Source organism: Excalfactoria chinensis, chromosome 1 (genome assembly GCF_039878825.1).
Source record: "Excalfactoria chinensis isolate bCotChi1 chromosome 1, bCotChi1.hap2, whole genome shotgun sequence".
In the NCBI taxonomy this organism is placed as follows: domain Eukaryota; kingdom Metazoa; phylum Chordata; class Aves; order Galliformes; family Phasianidae; genus Excalfactoria; species Excalfactoria chinensis.
The window spans coordinates 162228186-162244998 of record NC_092825.1 but is presented as its reverse complement, the minus strand read 5'-3'; the positions used below and the strand labels follow the sequence as shown (position 1 = coordinate 162244998).

At 33.7% G+C, this 16813-nt stretch overlaps 1 protein-coding gene across 7 annotated transcripts in view; it reads left to right on the top strand.

Annotated features, from left to right (window-relative positions):
• NBEA (neurobeachin) overlaps positions 1–16813 on the top strand; it is a 449426-nt gene that overhangs the window by 195916 nt on the left and 236697 nt on the right. For all 7 annotated transcript variants that reach the window (XM_072361559.1, XM_072361556.1, XM_072361557.1 and 4 more), the window contains 2 exons: positions 3379–3440; positions 14774–14838. In XM_072361559.1, the coding sequence (XP_072217660.1) occupies positions 3379–3440; positions 14774–14838 (127 nt within the window). The remainder of the gene's footprint in view (positions 1–3378; positions 3441–14773; positions 14839–16813) is intronic.

Here is a 16813-nt window from a genome sequence, read left to right as displayed (position 1 = left end):
TATCATCAGTGGTTTATTTCATCAACAGGCAGTTACAGAGCTGTTTATAATGAATGGGTGTGCTGATGTACTAACTAGATGTCAGGTCTGCTTCCTCTCAGAATTTTACCAAAAATAGTTAATTTCTCCCTTCCAATACCAGATCATCCCAATCAAGCTCACAGTTTATTAGATCTGGTATACAAGAAGTTATCAGCTGATGTCTAGACAAATAGAAAAGCCATCAATTTTAGATCAGACAGTCATTTTATTCAGTCCTTAAAATCATCAAGGTTTTAAAAAGTTAGGCATAACATGTTAATATTCTTATGATTTTAAATTGAAAACTTTGCACTAAAGTAATTATTATTGCCTTCAGAGTCCTGCTTTATTAATTATAAAGTATGTCATTTGGAGTAGATTATCATTGTTATCTGGATGATATCTTTTAAGTATCTTTCAGACGAGATACAGGAAAAAAGGGGACAGACTCTTTTGCAGGTGCTGTTGTAACAGAAAAAGGGGAAATAGTTTCAAGCATAAAGAGAATAGGGTTAGGCTGGATATAAGGAATAAATATTTTACAATGAGGGTGGTGAGGCAGTGGCACAGGTTGCCCAGAGAGGTGGTGAATGCCCCATCCCTGGAGAGACTCGAAGTCAGACTGGATGAGGCTCTGTGCACCTGATGGAGCTGTAGGTGTCCCTGCTCTTTGCACCGCAGTTGGACTTGGTGACCTTTAAAGGTCTCTTACCAATCTGAGGATTCTGTGATTCAGTGTTTCTATAATTGCAAGTACTTATACTATCTTTTTAAAATTTTAGGCATATATTCTGTCATTTTAGATATTTGTGCAATGCTCCAAAGTTTTTTTATGTTGTTTGAAACTCAAGGTTTAAATATCACCAAATGTCTGGAAATTAAAAGCCTACAATTTGATGAATAAAACTAGAAAGTATTCAGTATTTTTGTCTGTTCAAAGTGGTGTGTTTGCATCAATTTAATTTTTGGAAAGCATGCAAACATATGACTTAGTTTCATCAGATACATATCATATAGTCTTTGTAACATCATATTGTTGGTCTGTTTTTCTTAATGTGTATATTAATGTATATTCTGGAGACATTTGTGCTTGTAATATGAAATCAAAAGTTAAAGATATATAGAGATTTGCAAGACTGTAACTTGAAAATTGTATGTTTTGTATGTTGATTGTTGTTTTTTTGTGTTTTTTGTGGTTTTTTTTGTTTGTTTGTTTGGTTTTTTTTTGGGGGGGGGAGGAGGAAGAAGGGGAGTTTTACATAATATGTAGGTTGCTCCGAAAACCATGGCTCCTATTTATTTACTTGGAAACCACAACAGATACAAGGTACACAATAATGTTATATGATAGACCAATCTCTCAGCTATAGAACACTGTTTTTCAATATAGTCGCCTACACTGGCTATGGAACAAGGGGCCCAGAATGGTGGTGAATGCCCTGTCTTTGGAGATATTCAAGATCAGGCTGAACAGGGCTCTGAACAATCTGATCTAGCTGTAGGTGTACTTCTTAATTGCAGGGGACTTGACATGATGACCTTTAAGTCTCCCTTCCAACTCAAATGATTTTGTGATTTTAATCAGCAATGAACCTGCCAGCCTGCATGATATGCTTATAAAAATCTGCACCAGTGGAGGTGATCGCAGTTACTGTTGCCGCTGCTGACAAACCACCCACAGCCTCAGTGTGCTCACATCCATTGTTTTAGCCTCTAGAAACATTCAGCAGGCATCAGTGAATGTCAATGGGTGATACTTCTTCCACATGGAGGAATTCAGTGACACACCTTTACTTCTTACATACTTCTGTGTCAGATGTTTTTCTGTCAGACTGCCCTAATGCTGCCATCTGTTGCACAGCAGCAAAATATAATGGAACATTGATGGGAAGGTGCAGCCTCTACTGCCATACCACCAGCATCCACCTCTTATGTAGTGGGCTGGAATAATAAATTAGGAGGCATTACTTTCAGAGCTGCCCTCATATGAGATTAATTCACAATAAAACTTGCTCTCTGATCAAGTATTTTATATATCTGCCTTGCTCCTACCTGTATTAGCTTAACTGTTGGGTTTGCTTTTCTGTTTGGATTTTCTTTGTCAGTTTTCAAACAGTGGAGGTAGCCTGCAGGTGATAAGTATCCCATTAATCTTTCTGATCCTCAAGCACTTGAGCATGAGAATAGCTGATCAATTACAGCAATTGTCTCCCTAAATGAGCTTTTCACATCTGCCTCTTATTTCATTAGTTAACTGTCTGCTCATATATCTGATAGAATGGAATCCTAGTGGTTTCTTACAGCGTGTTCTGTGTTACTGTACAATGAGGATGGGGTTGTTAGCAAAATGGGCACAAAAGGGTATTTATCCACTACCCACAATAAATATATGTGCTATTGTGTAGGAGCGCTTTTGTCTCTAATCGCTGTTTGTTGAAACCTACTTAAAGTACGTCAGCTTCTTTTTCAGCTTCTTTAGTTGTATTATTTGTGTATTCATCATTTTTATGGCACATAAAAAGCTTTTTTGTGACCTAAGCCATGATATCAATGTATTGCATGTTTGAATTTAGAAAACAGAAACTATCAAAGTTAAAAGTAGAAGTGTAATTTCCTTCTCCTCCCTTTATAAAACATCTGTTAAGTACTTGGATATGATAACATTTTCTCAAAAAGTTAATCAGCATCTCCAAAGCTGCAAAAAATAATATTCAAAACTGTGGTAATGTGAAACGTAACAATTATTTAAATTAAGTAAAAACTGTGAGTAATGACTACACTGTAGAATTCAAGGTTTTCAAGAAGCATGAACTACAGAGATTCTAAATTTGCTAGGAAATAGATTTTATGAGTGCCTCTTTCATTACCACTCAAAGTTTCAAATTCAGTTGCCAGATGAAAATTGAATTAATTTCTATGCGGAAACCTTATTCTCTACTTATTAATATCTGATCAGGTCATTCTTAAGCATTTACAGGATTTGATTTTCAAAGATTGTTTTCTTATGCTTATCACCTACTGAGTTGCTCTGGATGATATAAATAGAGAGCTAGATAGATTTTTCTTACTTATTTTGCTAAATTGTAATCTGAGCTAAAAGACAAAAAGGCATGATCAGAAAACTCTCTGTACTGATCCTGGTACAGCTTTTCTTCAAGGTGATTCCTTAAGAGTTCACGAACATTTAAGTATCTTTGAAACTGAAATTCTTCAAGAATTTGGCTTGACACTTCTGTCATTGAATTTAATGATTAAAAAAATACAGTACGGAAATGTTATGGATTTTCTGAAACCATTTAGCTGTATTTACTAAAAACTAGTAATCTTTTAAATTCACTTTTGACTATTCCTTTGCAGGTCTGGTTTGCATGAAGTCGAGTACTTCCGTGGTTGAACTTGTTATGCTGCTTTGTTCACAGGTAAGACATTCTCTGATTGTAATTTTAGTGGTTCTCTAGCATAACGCTGGACTACTTTCAACTCTTGAAGTGTGAATTGCTGTTTGTTCCATTCTTCCATTTCCTTATAGGAAAATACAAATTAATCTCAAAGAGTATGCAATTATATTTGCATTTGTTTTTTAGAACTGTATGGGTGTACATTATCCACTTTTCCTCTGTGTGAACTCTTTGTCAAGCCAGTTCTTATTTACAATACATGAAGATAATATTATTTTCATAATTGAAATCTGATTTTGAACTAATAATTTCTTTAAGCCATACTTTACAGTGGCTTTATTATTTCTGGTATACGATATAAGCTACTACATATTTTATACAGCTGTCATATACAAAAAGCAAAGGAACATGGCTGAAGTATTCCTTAAGAAGTGACAAAAGTAGAATATTTTTATTTATAAAAAAATTCTGTAGCTTTTTTGATTTGTTTATGGTTTTTTAGCATAACAGTAATTGGTTTCTCTGAAATCTGAATCAATCAACCTTTTGATTTGCTCTCACAGGTAAAATATTCAGAATTAAATTAATTTCATTGACTGTTTGGATTCCTTACATCTCAGTTTTGATTTTGTTTCTCCAGATTGTTATTGGCTTACTTCCTGCATACAGCTTTATACATTATAGTGCCAATAATAAGCTATTCTCAAATTCCTTTTATATAATATGAGGCACATACAATGGTCTGAAAGATCCAAATAATCTAAAAGTCCTTTCAGTTCTCTACAGACTTATTACCAGTTTATCATGTATCAAGTCCCCTGTAGATTTAAAATATCAGTGAAATCTATACTGGGTTAATATATTTGCCCACATTAACTCTTTACATTATTACCGAGGGAAAATATTTGTTTGCAGTTTTCCTTAAGCATTACCTGCACCAAAGATGTACTGAAAAGAAATACTTTTTCAGGGACAAATGAAATGAAGATCTACTTCTGATGCATCTATCAAAAAATAATTAACATTTACAAGTCTTTGGGGGGAAGCTGGGGGAGGGAGTTCCAACTTACCTGCTGTTGCCAGTCCGTAGCTTGCGTTTCTTCAAGCTGCTGTCATAAGGAAATCATTAGATCTTGTTTTCCTTTGTGTTTTTTTTTTTTTTTTCTTTCTTCTTCTTTTATTTTTATTTTTATTTTTTTCTCTCATTTTCTTTTTTCGCTGCTTAGGCAGATATTGGTTAGGGAAAAGTAAAAGAAACATACAATCCTAGCAGGAATCCTCAGTGGGGTTTGAACTTCAAACCCTCTCCAGCAGAGCACTTGAAAAATTTGTTACCTAATGGCTAAATCCTGGGTTCCAGGAAAATTCCAAAAGATCCATTAAAGCTTTTTGAGCCTTATGTTCATGTCATGAAATCTTTTCTTAATTTTTTTTTTCTCTTTTTTTTTTTTTTTTTTTTTTTTCTTTTTAACATCTTTTGAATCCTTCACTTGAGGAAAGGAATAACTTACAGTCCTATCTTCCCTAGTCTTTGGCTTTACTGCAGTTCTCAGGAATAAAGTGGAATGAAGCATTAGGGTCTAGTGTCTTTGATGGCCTCATCATCTAATCATAGGTTTAACATTACTCATTTGCTGGCTCCAGGAATTCCTGCCATTAAGGGCCCTAGAGATGAAACTTTGCCTCAAATATTGATTGAAAGGAAGAGGGAGAAATTTAAGCTCTTTCTGCAGTGCATTTTCTTTAGACAACTCAGTCAAGCTATGTAGCAAATGGAGCTAAATCAATTTGTTGGTTTTGTGACTCTTATACCAGTTATTTATAATTTCAAAATATTTGACTATGTTAAAAATAAGCTTCATTTTATACCTAATACAATGTAAAGAGCTGAATAATTTTGAAATTCTAAACGTTAATTGATTTTCTTCAGTGTTTGCTTGAGAGCTATTTTCCATTTATCCAATCACTTGAGGAAATAGCAGTTTTTAATTCTTATACCTAAGCTGATATTTTAGGGTTGTTTCCTTGACTTGTAAATAAGAACAATCTTGCATCCTGATGCCTGTTTATACTTCAAGTTCTTCAGAAGCTAATGCTTTACCGTTGTTGGAGGAGTGATGTTTAATGTTTCTACAGGCATTGGTCAACAGGGGGCTGTACTGGTGTAAAGGCTGACCAAAAAGCATTTCATCTGCACAAAATATTGTGTCCTATAAGTGTACTAAACGGTCTACAGTTCTGTTCATCTGCATGAAAATCTTTGGTGAAGTTTTCTATTCAATTTTTTAAATTATTTATCAAAAGAAAACACGACGTAAATGCTTTGAAATAGCGACAGAACATAATAAAGAACATCGCTAGAACAAAATGGCAAATAAAACATATAACACAATCCAGCCCCTAGGTAACATCAGGAGGCTAAGAGATGCTATGAATGAAAAATGAAGTTAAATCATCTCTGTATTAAAACAAAGAGCACAACATGAGCTTTTATGTATTAATATGAACTGGGAAGACTATGTAAAGTACTGCATTTATTTTTTATTTTTTTTAGTAATCCTAACATAACTAGGTCTTTTCTTCCTACCATGGGTAAATCCTTCAGATTCAAATTGAATGACATTCCACAGATTAGGTGAAGTTTGAAATGTGTCTTTCAAAAGATAGATGATGATGATGTCAAAAACCTTTGAAAATTACAATTTTGTTTGCACAGAACAGAGTAACTTTAGACATTGAAAAGGAAAGGGAAATACGAAGTTTGTTTTCCTTTCATTTGCTACAGCAAATTAGATGCTTTTATGCTCTTTATGTTGGAAATTCCATGTTAACGGCTACAGATTAGCAAGGATGTCAGAGTTTTTTTCTTATCTGAGCTCCTGAATAAAATCAACATTGCCAGCGGCTCACGTCCAAGGTATGGTCTAAATTTACATGAAATATCACATTACAACTGTCTGAAGGTACATGTCATGGATAATTCAGTTCATATGGGCAGCCTTTTAGACTCAGAGGGATATGCAATCAACTCTTTCCCCCCAAAGGAATTTGGAGTTTCTGTGGAAAATACTTTTTAAGTTTTAGAGGAACTCCTGTAAGGATAGTGCATCATTTTTGGGGCTTGGGAAAGAAGAAAATGTTCTATTCTTTGTATTTTTAGAATATTTCTTTTATTATAATTTGCTTCCCTTCATTCATTTATTTCCCAGGATCACCTACTTCATCGGATTAAAATGTAGCTTACTTTGAAGGCTATATTTATTTCTTATATAAGCTAAGAGCATTCACTTAAGTACTTGAAATATATATATTCCACATAATTGGTAATAAACGTGATGATTTTCACTTATCATAAAAACAGACACTTTCATTTTGATTTAGTCTATTTTAACATAAAATGGATGAAGATGTGTTACGTTTGACAAGATCTGTGCTTGATTAGCTGTTCTTTGTTCCCTCAGCCTAACTGAGTATGTCCCAGCTGTGTTACTGTTGAAGGGGTAGATTTCTTCAATGAACTACATGTTAAAAAGCAAATAAACAACAAAAGACTTTGCAGTGTTCTTTCATCTTTAAAAATTTCATTTATTTTATTATTATTATTATTTATTTTTAGCCCAAATAGCACAATAGTATCTAATTATTTCCAGATCTTTTGCAAGTGATTCTCTTTTGGAGGTGTAGCTTCTGCAGAAAGTGAGTGATGCAGTCCCAAAGGATAGTCTCACCTCATCCCTCTTGTATTTTTCTATACCTTATCTAATAATAGGGGAAAGTTATTTTCTTAAACAGAATGTGCTCTTAGTATTTAAAGCACTGTGCTACTTCACCTTTATAAAAGCCGAACATTTTAACATGAATGGTTACTCTAGGAAAAAATGCCGTCACTTGAAGTTCTAGAATATATTCAGACTGTCTGACCAATTTCCAGATTTAATAGTTTTCAATGCAACATTCATTCTATTGATTTCTCCTCCCACCTTATTAGGAATTTGATCACAATCATAATTCAGGAGCCTTCAAAGGAAACAGCAAAACTAGAATAAGAATAATCTGCTTCTGAAACACAATGTTGAGGCAAAATATTTCTTGTAGATGCTATCCATTGTAAGTTGGCCTTTACTAGAAAAACTCTTTGGGAGAGGGGAGAGAAAGAATATACTTAACTAAGAAATGTTTTAATTAAAACCTGTTAGGAGATTTTCAAGTAAATGATAACACACAATCCTTACAATTATGCAGTATGCAGATTCTGTAAATAGTTTGCCTTTGTGAAAAAATATCCAACTGAAAGTCTCTGAAAGAAAGCAAGCCATATCAAGAGTATATCCATAAACTGGCAGGTCCAGAATATAATTAATGGGTAAACTGGGCTTCAGCTAAGCTTTTCAAGCTTTTTGTAACAGTGTGATCCTCATTTATGAGTTGTGTCTGTCCACATGGTTTAGTCTTTAACCTGTAAAGTCAGAAGCTTCTTGGGTTGAATCCAGTCTGTCTCTTCATATGACAGGCAGACCCTTCAGTACATACTTAATCAAAAAAGGTCTTTGGAGGATCTTCTCCCATGCAGAACAGCCCATAAAACATTCTCCAGCAGTTTGATACATGTTAAACATAGAACATAGTGGCTGTATGCTTCTATGTACATTACAGCAAACACAGTGATAAAGTGACAAAGTAGGTGAGGTAGGGTGGGGTATGGAGGGAGGGGAATTAGAGCTTTAGCTCTTGCCATAACTGGCAAGGAGAAAAAAAAAAAAAAAAAAAAAAAAAAAAAAAAAAAAAAAGAGAGATTTCTTTTATTGGTCATAATTTGAAGGAAATTCTCACTGTGTACATTTAGTGATAAGTTTAATTCTAATTAATATAGGCAAGACCCTTCAACCAGGCACTGGAGAGATTTCAGTACCAAAAGCCCTAGCAGATCTACATGTGCATTCTGCCTCATGGGATGGTATATATCTTGGACTTCAGAGACTGGAAGCTGCCTGACACAGAAACCAAGCAGCAAAATCAATCCTTTCCTGATCACGAGGACAATCAGGATTAACTTTTGTTTAATAAGTGAGAACTCTTTCCTGTATTTGCTGTTTGTCTTTTTGACACCCGCATTGGTAGGAAAATTGAGAAGTTAAATAATACTTGCTTCTCTTAAATCTAATGAACAATGAACCTGAAGCTTAATCTCCTTAACTACATTCAGTGCAACTTGAAATTAAGGCTGGATATGCAAATATACTACTAACTGTAGAAAAAAAAAATAAATAAAAAATAAATTGACTGTTTCATTTTTGCCCATGTTTACCTATTCATCCTGGTGGGTTATTTGCTGTCTGTAGTTTTGCCAGTACAACTAGAAGGAGAACAACATTGCATATTATATCATTGCAAAAACTTGAATTAAAATTTGCCATAGAAGGGAAGAATGTCTGTGTGCATCATACAGACAGACAGAAATTCAGCTTGTTTTGACAATTTTTGTTCCAGTATATCTTGAAAAACAGAAAGGAAAAAAAAAAAAAAAAAAACAACAAAAAAACCCAGAAAACTCAAAAATATTGGGAAGTTTTGGGTCTATTACACTGCTTTTGTTCTGCATCTTCCTCTCTGCTTATGCTATTTTTGTACCCGTGACATTTGTAAGACTCTGTTGCTGAAACATCAGAAAAGTATATAGTTTTGTTTTCTGGTTTAGTAGGTTAAGCTAAGGTTCTCATCCAAAACCTACAAGAACTACTTAGAGTCAAGTTTTTAGGATTGCTAATCTGGAACCATGGAGGAGTGAGAAAGCACTACCCATGTTGTCATGGCAGAAAGCTCTAAATTCAGATCTTTGCATCTAATGGAATCGTACTCATTGGCTGCTCAGTCTTCTGTCTGACCTGCTGCACACTGCTGGAGGAAGTATATGTTCTCCATACCTAGCTCCATGTTCCTGTTTGCTCTCTTTCACTAATACACACAGTAGAATCAGTCATATTAGTTATAGACCAAAAAAAGTAGTTCTGAATGAAATATTAAGTTTTAATTTGTTGTACCTAGAATAGCCTTGAAAGCAACAACTAGCAAGTGGCTTACATATCTTGTCTACCAAAGGTTTCAGTCCTTTAAATATTTGAGCATATGATTAGTTTTGTCTGATAACATAACTAGTTATAATTTGTTTGATTACTTTAAGTATATGCTTAGATGTTTGCAGCATTAATTCCAAGTGCTTAGATTGGTCTGAAAGTAATGTATCCTGTTCCTTTCCATGGAAACTACAACAGAGTACAATAGCACTGTTTGATAGAACATATTACTTTCAGAGCAACTTCATACATAACAGTTTCTAACTATTTATTTCGGGCTCACATCTAAAATCAATTAAAACACTTAGCTAAAGTTGGTACTTTCTGCCATTCTATAAAGGTCCAGTGAGAAAGAAAAATGATTTCCACGTCATTGTCCATTCTCAAATATGGTACAAGTTGAACATGTATTTATATTCAAGTGTTAATTTGTGGCTCTTCATAATCCAGAACATGGCCTATGTAAAGTAGGTTGATGTACATATTTAATGTAATTTCCAAAACCAGAAATGAACTCTAAGTAATGCAACAGAATCTTCGTATCTTTGGTGCTACTTGGAAAGTAAAAAACTTACTTATCATTTATATTTTGTTTTGATCCAGAAGTTAAATGATTTTTGTTTTTTTGCTTAATGTTTCTCACTAGCTTCATAGAATTCTGGAAGTATTTCAAAAGATGCATCTTGCACTGTCTTTGTAGGCTGAAGGAGTGTCAAATAATTTTCCTTCATTAATTTGTGTCCATGTGTGGAATGTCTTCCAGCCCAATCTTGGTCTTCATGTCATGATCATCTGCTTATGATAATCTAACTTTCAAATGGAAACCATCAGTGTATTCTTTCCATCTTGAGGGGAAATCTTATTTACTTGACAACACTATGAAGTGCCTTTACAGATCCCAGTACCCAGAAGGCTAACTCTTTGTTTTGCCTTCAGTAGCAAGCAAAATCTCTACTTCAGTATCTTATTTACATCTGAGTGATCATGAAACTTTTGGTAATTTCTCTATCCCATCTTCATCAGAATACTTTTGTAACAAAATATTTAAAAATAAATTTATTACACAACAGTGAGATGCTGATCTGAACCTCTTCTGAATACATGATAAAACTGTCTGGATCCGAATGTTTTTTGTCTTCCTCTGACTATCAAGTTATCTGCAATTTATATTGATCTTAGATAAGAGGAAAACAGCTAGAAAGTAAGAAAGCATTAGTTGGTGCTTCTTAAAGGGCTGAGAGAGGGTACAAGAACTTATTATAGGAGAATGTGATCACATATATAGTTTCTTGGGTGTCTTTTTGTGTATAATGGAAGCAATCTAAGGAGCAGTTTTCTGTACATCAGAAAGTCTTCTCTTTACTGAATTGTTCTGGAAAACTTCAGATTCATAGAACCATAGAATCACAGAATTGCTTAGATTGGAGGGGACCTTAAAACTCACACCACCCCAGCCCCAACCATGGGCTGGTTGCCAACCAACAACTCAGTCTACCCAGGGCCCCATTCAACCTGACCTTGAGTGCCTCCAGGAGGGGGGGCATCCACAGCGTCTCTGGGCAGCTGTACCAGTGCCTCACTGCCTCTGAGTAATGAATTTCCTCCTAACACCTATCCTAAATCTCCCCATTTTTCAGCTTAAACACAGTCCCCCATGTCTTACCAGATTAGTTATCTATCTTTAATATCAGAGACTGGACTGGGTTTTAGCACAATTAGTTAAACATAGTAAAACAAATCCTTAATAATTTTTGAATGTCTTAAAGGAAGAACTATCCAGTTATGCAACAAATGATAAAAAATATGGATGTGTGTATTTTCTAACATATATAAACATCTGCTTCAGGAGATAGGCAGAATTTCTACACAACAATTAAGGTTATTACTTTAACATCTGAATAAATTTGGCCATTTCTGTAGTATTGTTGGGTTAATGTAAATGTTTTTATGGTTTTTTTTTTTGGTTTGGTTTTTTTTTTGGTTTTTTTTTTTTGTTTTGTTTTGTTTTGTTTTGTTTTGTTTTGTTTTGTTTTTGTGGTAGAGAATTTTCTTCTCTTCTAAGGTACCAATGAAATGTTCCTCTGGGAATGTTTGACTTCATTTTCAAGATAAATTGAGCAATTACCACAGGTGATTTGAAGGGCAATGGGTCTGTGTGTTTCCAAGACAAAAGAAAGATTACTATATGTTACTCCAAGTCATGAAAATTGTCAAGAAAATAAAAGGAAAGTGAGTCTTCTGAAAGAGAAGTCTAAAACTTTCTAACATTCTTTTCTGCATTTTTAAAGTCATATTCACATAAATTGTATTGTGAAAGTTCCATTTTCCTTTTTCTTTCTGAGATTTGGCAAGAAGCCTAGTGGATTCCAATATTCGCAGACTTGCCTTCCAGAAGGATGTCATCAGTCATTCTGTATCTTCCTTATTGTGGGAAATAGCCATTTTTAAAAAGATGACCATCGTAAAATCCTAAAATTGATCCTAAATTTACTTGAAAGAGTAGACTAAAAATACACATATATATTTTTAATAATCTATTAGCAGTATATATGTTAGTAAGAGAGAAGAATATGGGCAATAAAATTGCTAGATCTTAGCTCTTAGATCTTGTTTTCATTCCAAACAATAATAGGAGGTTTTCAGTCCCCAATATCTTCAGCTCAGTTCTTCCAAGAGTGGGAAGGACAGTGCTATGATCTTAAAACTATACAAGCTGCTCTAAACTTTATGAGGCTGTATCTGGGAATCAAACAGCTTTTCTGCTCTGCCTACTTTTAATAGGCATATTCTTTTCTGCTATAAAGAAACATTTCCTTCAGTCTTGTAATGTTGCCTCTGAATATTTCTGTTTGAATAAAATAAAGTGAGTTATTTGTGATTTTAGGAGGCATCATCAATATGGAGTTCAAACTCAAGGTAAATTACATTCATGTTGTGAATTACAAACACATGTTTTTTAAACTTCCACTCCCATACTCTGATAGAAGGTAGCCCTTCTACAGCTCATTGCAAACATATAAAAGTGCTCAGAAGTAAAAGAATCAACATAACTAAATTGTCAAGATGTAACAATTAAAATTCATTAATTAAAATCCTGAGATGTCAAGTGGCTTATTGATATCTTAGACTAGAACATTTAATAAATACTCAGTGTAGTAAAAAAGACAAAAAAGAATATTGTGATTATTTAAGTGCATTGAGAAGTGAAAATTCCAGGGAAGCCAAAACTAAACTGTGTTATGTTTCACTTTCTAGAAGTTTGCACTTTTTACTGTCATCCCAGTCTTTTTCATCTCTTCTCATCCTATGCATGGATATTTTTTGTAACTGTATTCATCCTGAACCTTCTGTCAGGAAATGCATATTGGCACTTTCTGGATGCAGTTATGTTTTTAGGATCAGGGAAGAGAGAAACATCGGTATCGAAGGAAGGGAGGAGACCAAGCTCCTCCTGATGGATAGAAGTTACCAATATTATAATTATTTAGTTTTAGAGATCTTGAGTATATGATTGCATAATATAAAATACTTAGAATGTAACCACGGTGAACAGTATTTTAATTAAATGTCTTATTGCATATGGAGATAATTATTGGATTTTATTTATTTATTTATTTATTTTCATTTTACATTATTTATGGAAATAGCTTAAAATCTGTATTTTCATTCATAAAATGAGTGCAGTGATCTGAATAGGTGTTGTGACTATAAATTTATTTGCATTTCCAGATGTTTTAGTGGGTCTTTAGGAAAGAAACTGCAAAAAACAGGTTCCCCACTCAAAGGTAGAATTCAAATCCCAGGATCATGAATTATGTTAAACTCTGCTTTAAATTGAAAGGATATTGTAGTAATAATAACAATAATCCACAAATATCCCTTATTTGTAGATTAAAGGAGTCTTAGAATATATGGCAAGATCATAGGGAATGAATGCATGAACCATAAATCCTGTATTTTATCGTTATGCAGTTTTATCTCTTCCATTAGTTTTTGGTAGAGATGTGGGCAGGTTTCACACATTTTCAGCATGAATCCATGAGATTTTTCACCTGCGGAGACAGATGGAGAAATTTATTTGTTACTATGTAGATTTCTGGTGACATTTTTTTGTATCAACAGTCCTGTTAGCTGATTTACATGTCGTGCATTATTTGAGACATTTACACTGAGCAGGAATATCTGACAAAAGACTTGCAAGAAAACCTTCCCCTTTAGACAGGATAAACAAATGTAAAAATATGGCACTAAGTACTTATGTTCAGGCACTGGAATTCTTTCTGAGTTGGTTTCTTGAAGAAACTCTGTTTTATACCAGGAAGACAAAATTGCTTTTTAAAATTATATTGCTAGAATTGCTTCAGCCACTGCTTTTGGAAAAGAACAAAATCAACACTGCTGAACAAAGGAACCATAACACTGATTTTCTAGTTCCCATTCTAGTGCCTTGAGTGCTGATATCCATTAATTGAGAACATTTCATAATTCAGTCCAAAACTATTTCTCCTGCCCATGACATGAAGCAAGAACTCGGAACTTTTGTCTGATCTTTTTAGTCCTGGAAAAAAATAAGTGTAATGCAAAGTAGTTCTGTAACTCCAATTCTCTCTGTCCATTATTGTTTATAGTAAGGCTCATTTGAAGTACCAAAATCAGTTGAGAACTTAGAAGTCAAAAAGTCTGTTTATAATGTATTGAGTATTTTGTCTTTAATCTAGTGGTATATTAAGTAAAAATTATTATATTTTACTGTTAATTAAATGTCTTAGATCAGTTTCAACAGTTCATGTTGTTCATCGATGTTAAAAGTTTAAGACTTTTAAAATCTGATGCTGTTATTATGACATTATTATTCAATTGTAATGGGGAAAAAGACAAAGAGCAAACTCAGGGATGGATGGATGGCATACAGATTGTTCTCTGCCTCACAAGAAATGTACAAGATGTATCAGTGAAACAAACTGAAGAAACTAATGCTTCTGTGCTTTGTTGCATCTAATAGGCAAAATGTATGAATGGAAAAAAAAAAAAAGTGGGATTTTTTTGTCTGTTTCCAAGTCAAGGAAACTAAAGATCACTTAAGGATAGCACAGAAAAGGTTACCAGCTACAGTATATTTGAAAATTGGAATAAATTTCATATTTTAAATGTTCTTATCATTTTTAAGATGAGCGGTATTAGATTAAGAAGTCCAGCCAAAATTCATGTTCCTTATCAGGGTCAGCTTCAGAAATGTGGTTTAAAGTACTTGGGTTTTGATCATGTTATATTTTATCTTCTTAGGAATGGCAAAATTCTATTCAGAAGAATGCAGGACTTGCATTTATTGAGCTCATCAATGAAGGAAGGTAATTAATTTTAAAGCTTTTGAAAAAGTAGCCATTTCGCATTTATTCCATTGGGTGATCATACTTCTTCACCATCTGTTTCAAAAACATTGTGAAAAGGCCATATTATTTAAGAGATCTATTGTACGGGTACTTAATATAATAAATACTTAATGTATAAATGTACAAATTCTAAAATTTTTGTTTATTGGTAGAAGGAAGTAGAGACCCAATAAACTGTATAAATATTCAGATGTTTTTGAGAACTTAACCACCATTTTCCTGAGCAGCAAGGTTGTTTTATCGAGACAGTCCAGAGAGCCCAATCTGTAAACCCATCTGCTGCTCCATCTGTTTTAGAAGCACAGCATTTATTGTACATATGCACTTCTTTATCCTATCACTTCATGAGGATTTTATCTAGAATTTCTGGTCTGATTTATTTCTGTAAAACACGAGACATCGTGTTTTTAAGATCTGCCTTGCTTTTGCAAATTGTTAAGATACTTTATTACCAATCCTAAAGTACTTTTAATGCTATATATATTTTTATTTTCTACATTTTCTAATGTTTGTCAGCACTTCCAGTCAGCCAGCTGGGCAGCAGTGGGGACTCTATGGCCGAGCTGGTAGTGGAATGCCAAAGACAAGTGCAGACACCTGTGTAATGTGTGTCACATCTATTGGCCAGTAAATTAAATCCATACAAGTATTGATGTTTTTATAAGAGCAGATGAAATATGTATCACAGTAGGCTCATTGAAGAGATTTTGTTGTTTTATGTGTTTGTCTTTCACAGATAATATGTCCTTACCAATAGTGAAGTATCAAATCTTCTCTTTGTTATAGGATTTTTATTTTTTATTTATTTATGTATCTATTTTGTCTAGCTGATATTTCAGAGGTTACACCATACATTCATTTCAAAAACTAGAAAAAATACCCAGTCTTTGGACAGCGTAAATTACCTACAGAAACTGAAGTTACGCTACAATTACAGCAGTTTGAAATGGTGCCTTTTCACTGGAAATGCTTTGTGCTAAAAATCTTCATTTCAGTTTACACCATAATGGGGCTCACCAGAGTGAGTTAGATACTGCACATTATTTGCTAAATATTACATAGTGTTAGACTGAATTATGATATTATGGTTTTGAATAGTAGTAGAGAATCTCATTTTTGATTCTGAACCTGGCTAATGAGATATTACTGAATGTTCACGCTTGATAAAATGCTCATTCAGAACAAATATCACATCTGCCTATTTTTAGCAATTAAAGTATTCGGGTATCAGTGGATCATCTTCAAAATAAGGTAATATTTAAGAACTGTTACTTAATTGCAGTCAAATGACTGTCTAATCAAACTGCCCGTAGACACATGTTTCTCCATATACTTTTGTCATAAACATGTCTTAGAACAAGTGTGTGCACATTGCTAGAATGCTCCTCTTTGCAATCAGCCCATCCGTTTTTAATTTATCCTTTTGGGGATAAAGATAACAGTCTTTTAACTGGAAATTGTTATAAATATTTATTCTACTTAATAGCTAAACTTGTGAATGCAATTCATCAATCATAGCTAGGGAATGCAATTGTGCAACTGTCAACAATTAACAAGACATAAACAGTTGATGAATGTGCAGCTGAATTAAAGTGCTCCCTAGGATAACCTGAAATTATAAACTGGATCATTTAAAAGAATCTAACAAAGGATCTTTATAATTAAAACAAAGCAGGGTTAATGGGATGTAAAATTGCATATAATCGCTGTGCAATAATGATTGAATTTTAAATTATTAAAAGCAAAATGAAGACTAAGATTTTTTTAAGGACTTTCTGGGAAAGGTTTTGAGAGACTTGAGCAATAAATCAACAGTTTTGAGCAAGCTTTTCATTTGAAAGCAGATGGTAAGAATTGGGTATAATGTGGCGGGATCATCAGTTTAGAATCTTCAGTTAGATGTCTATCTGTTCAGATATGTGCATGCTACAAG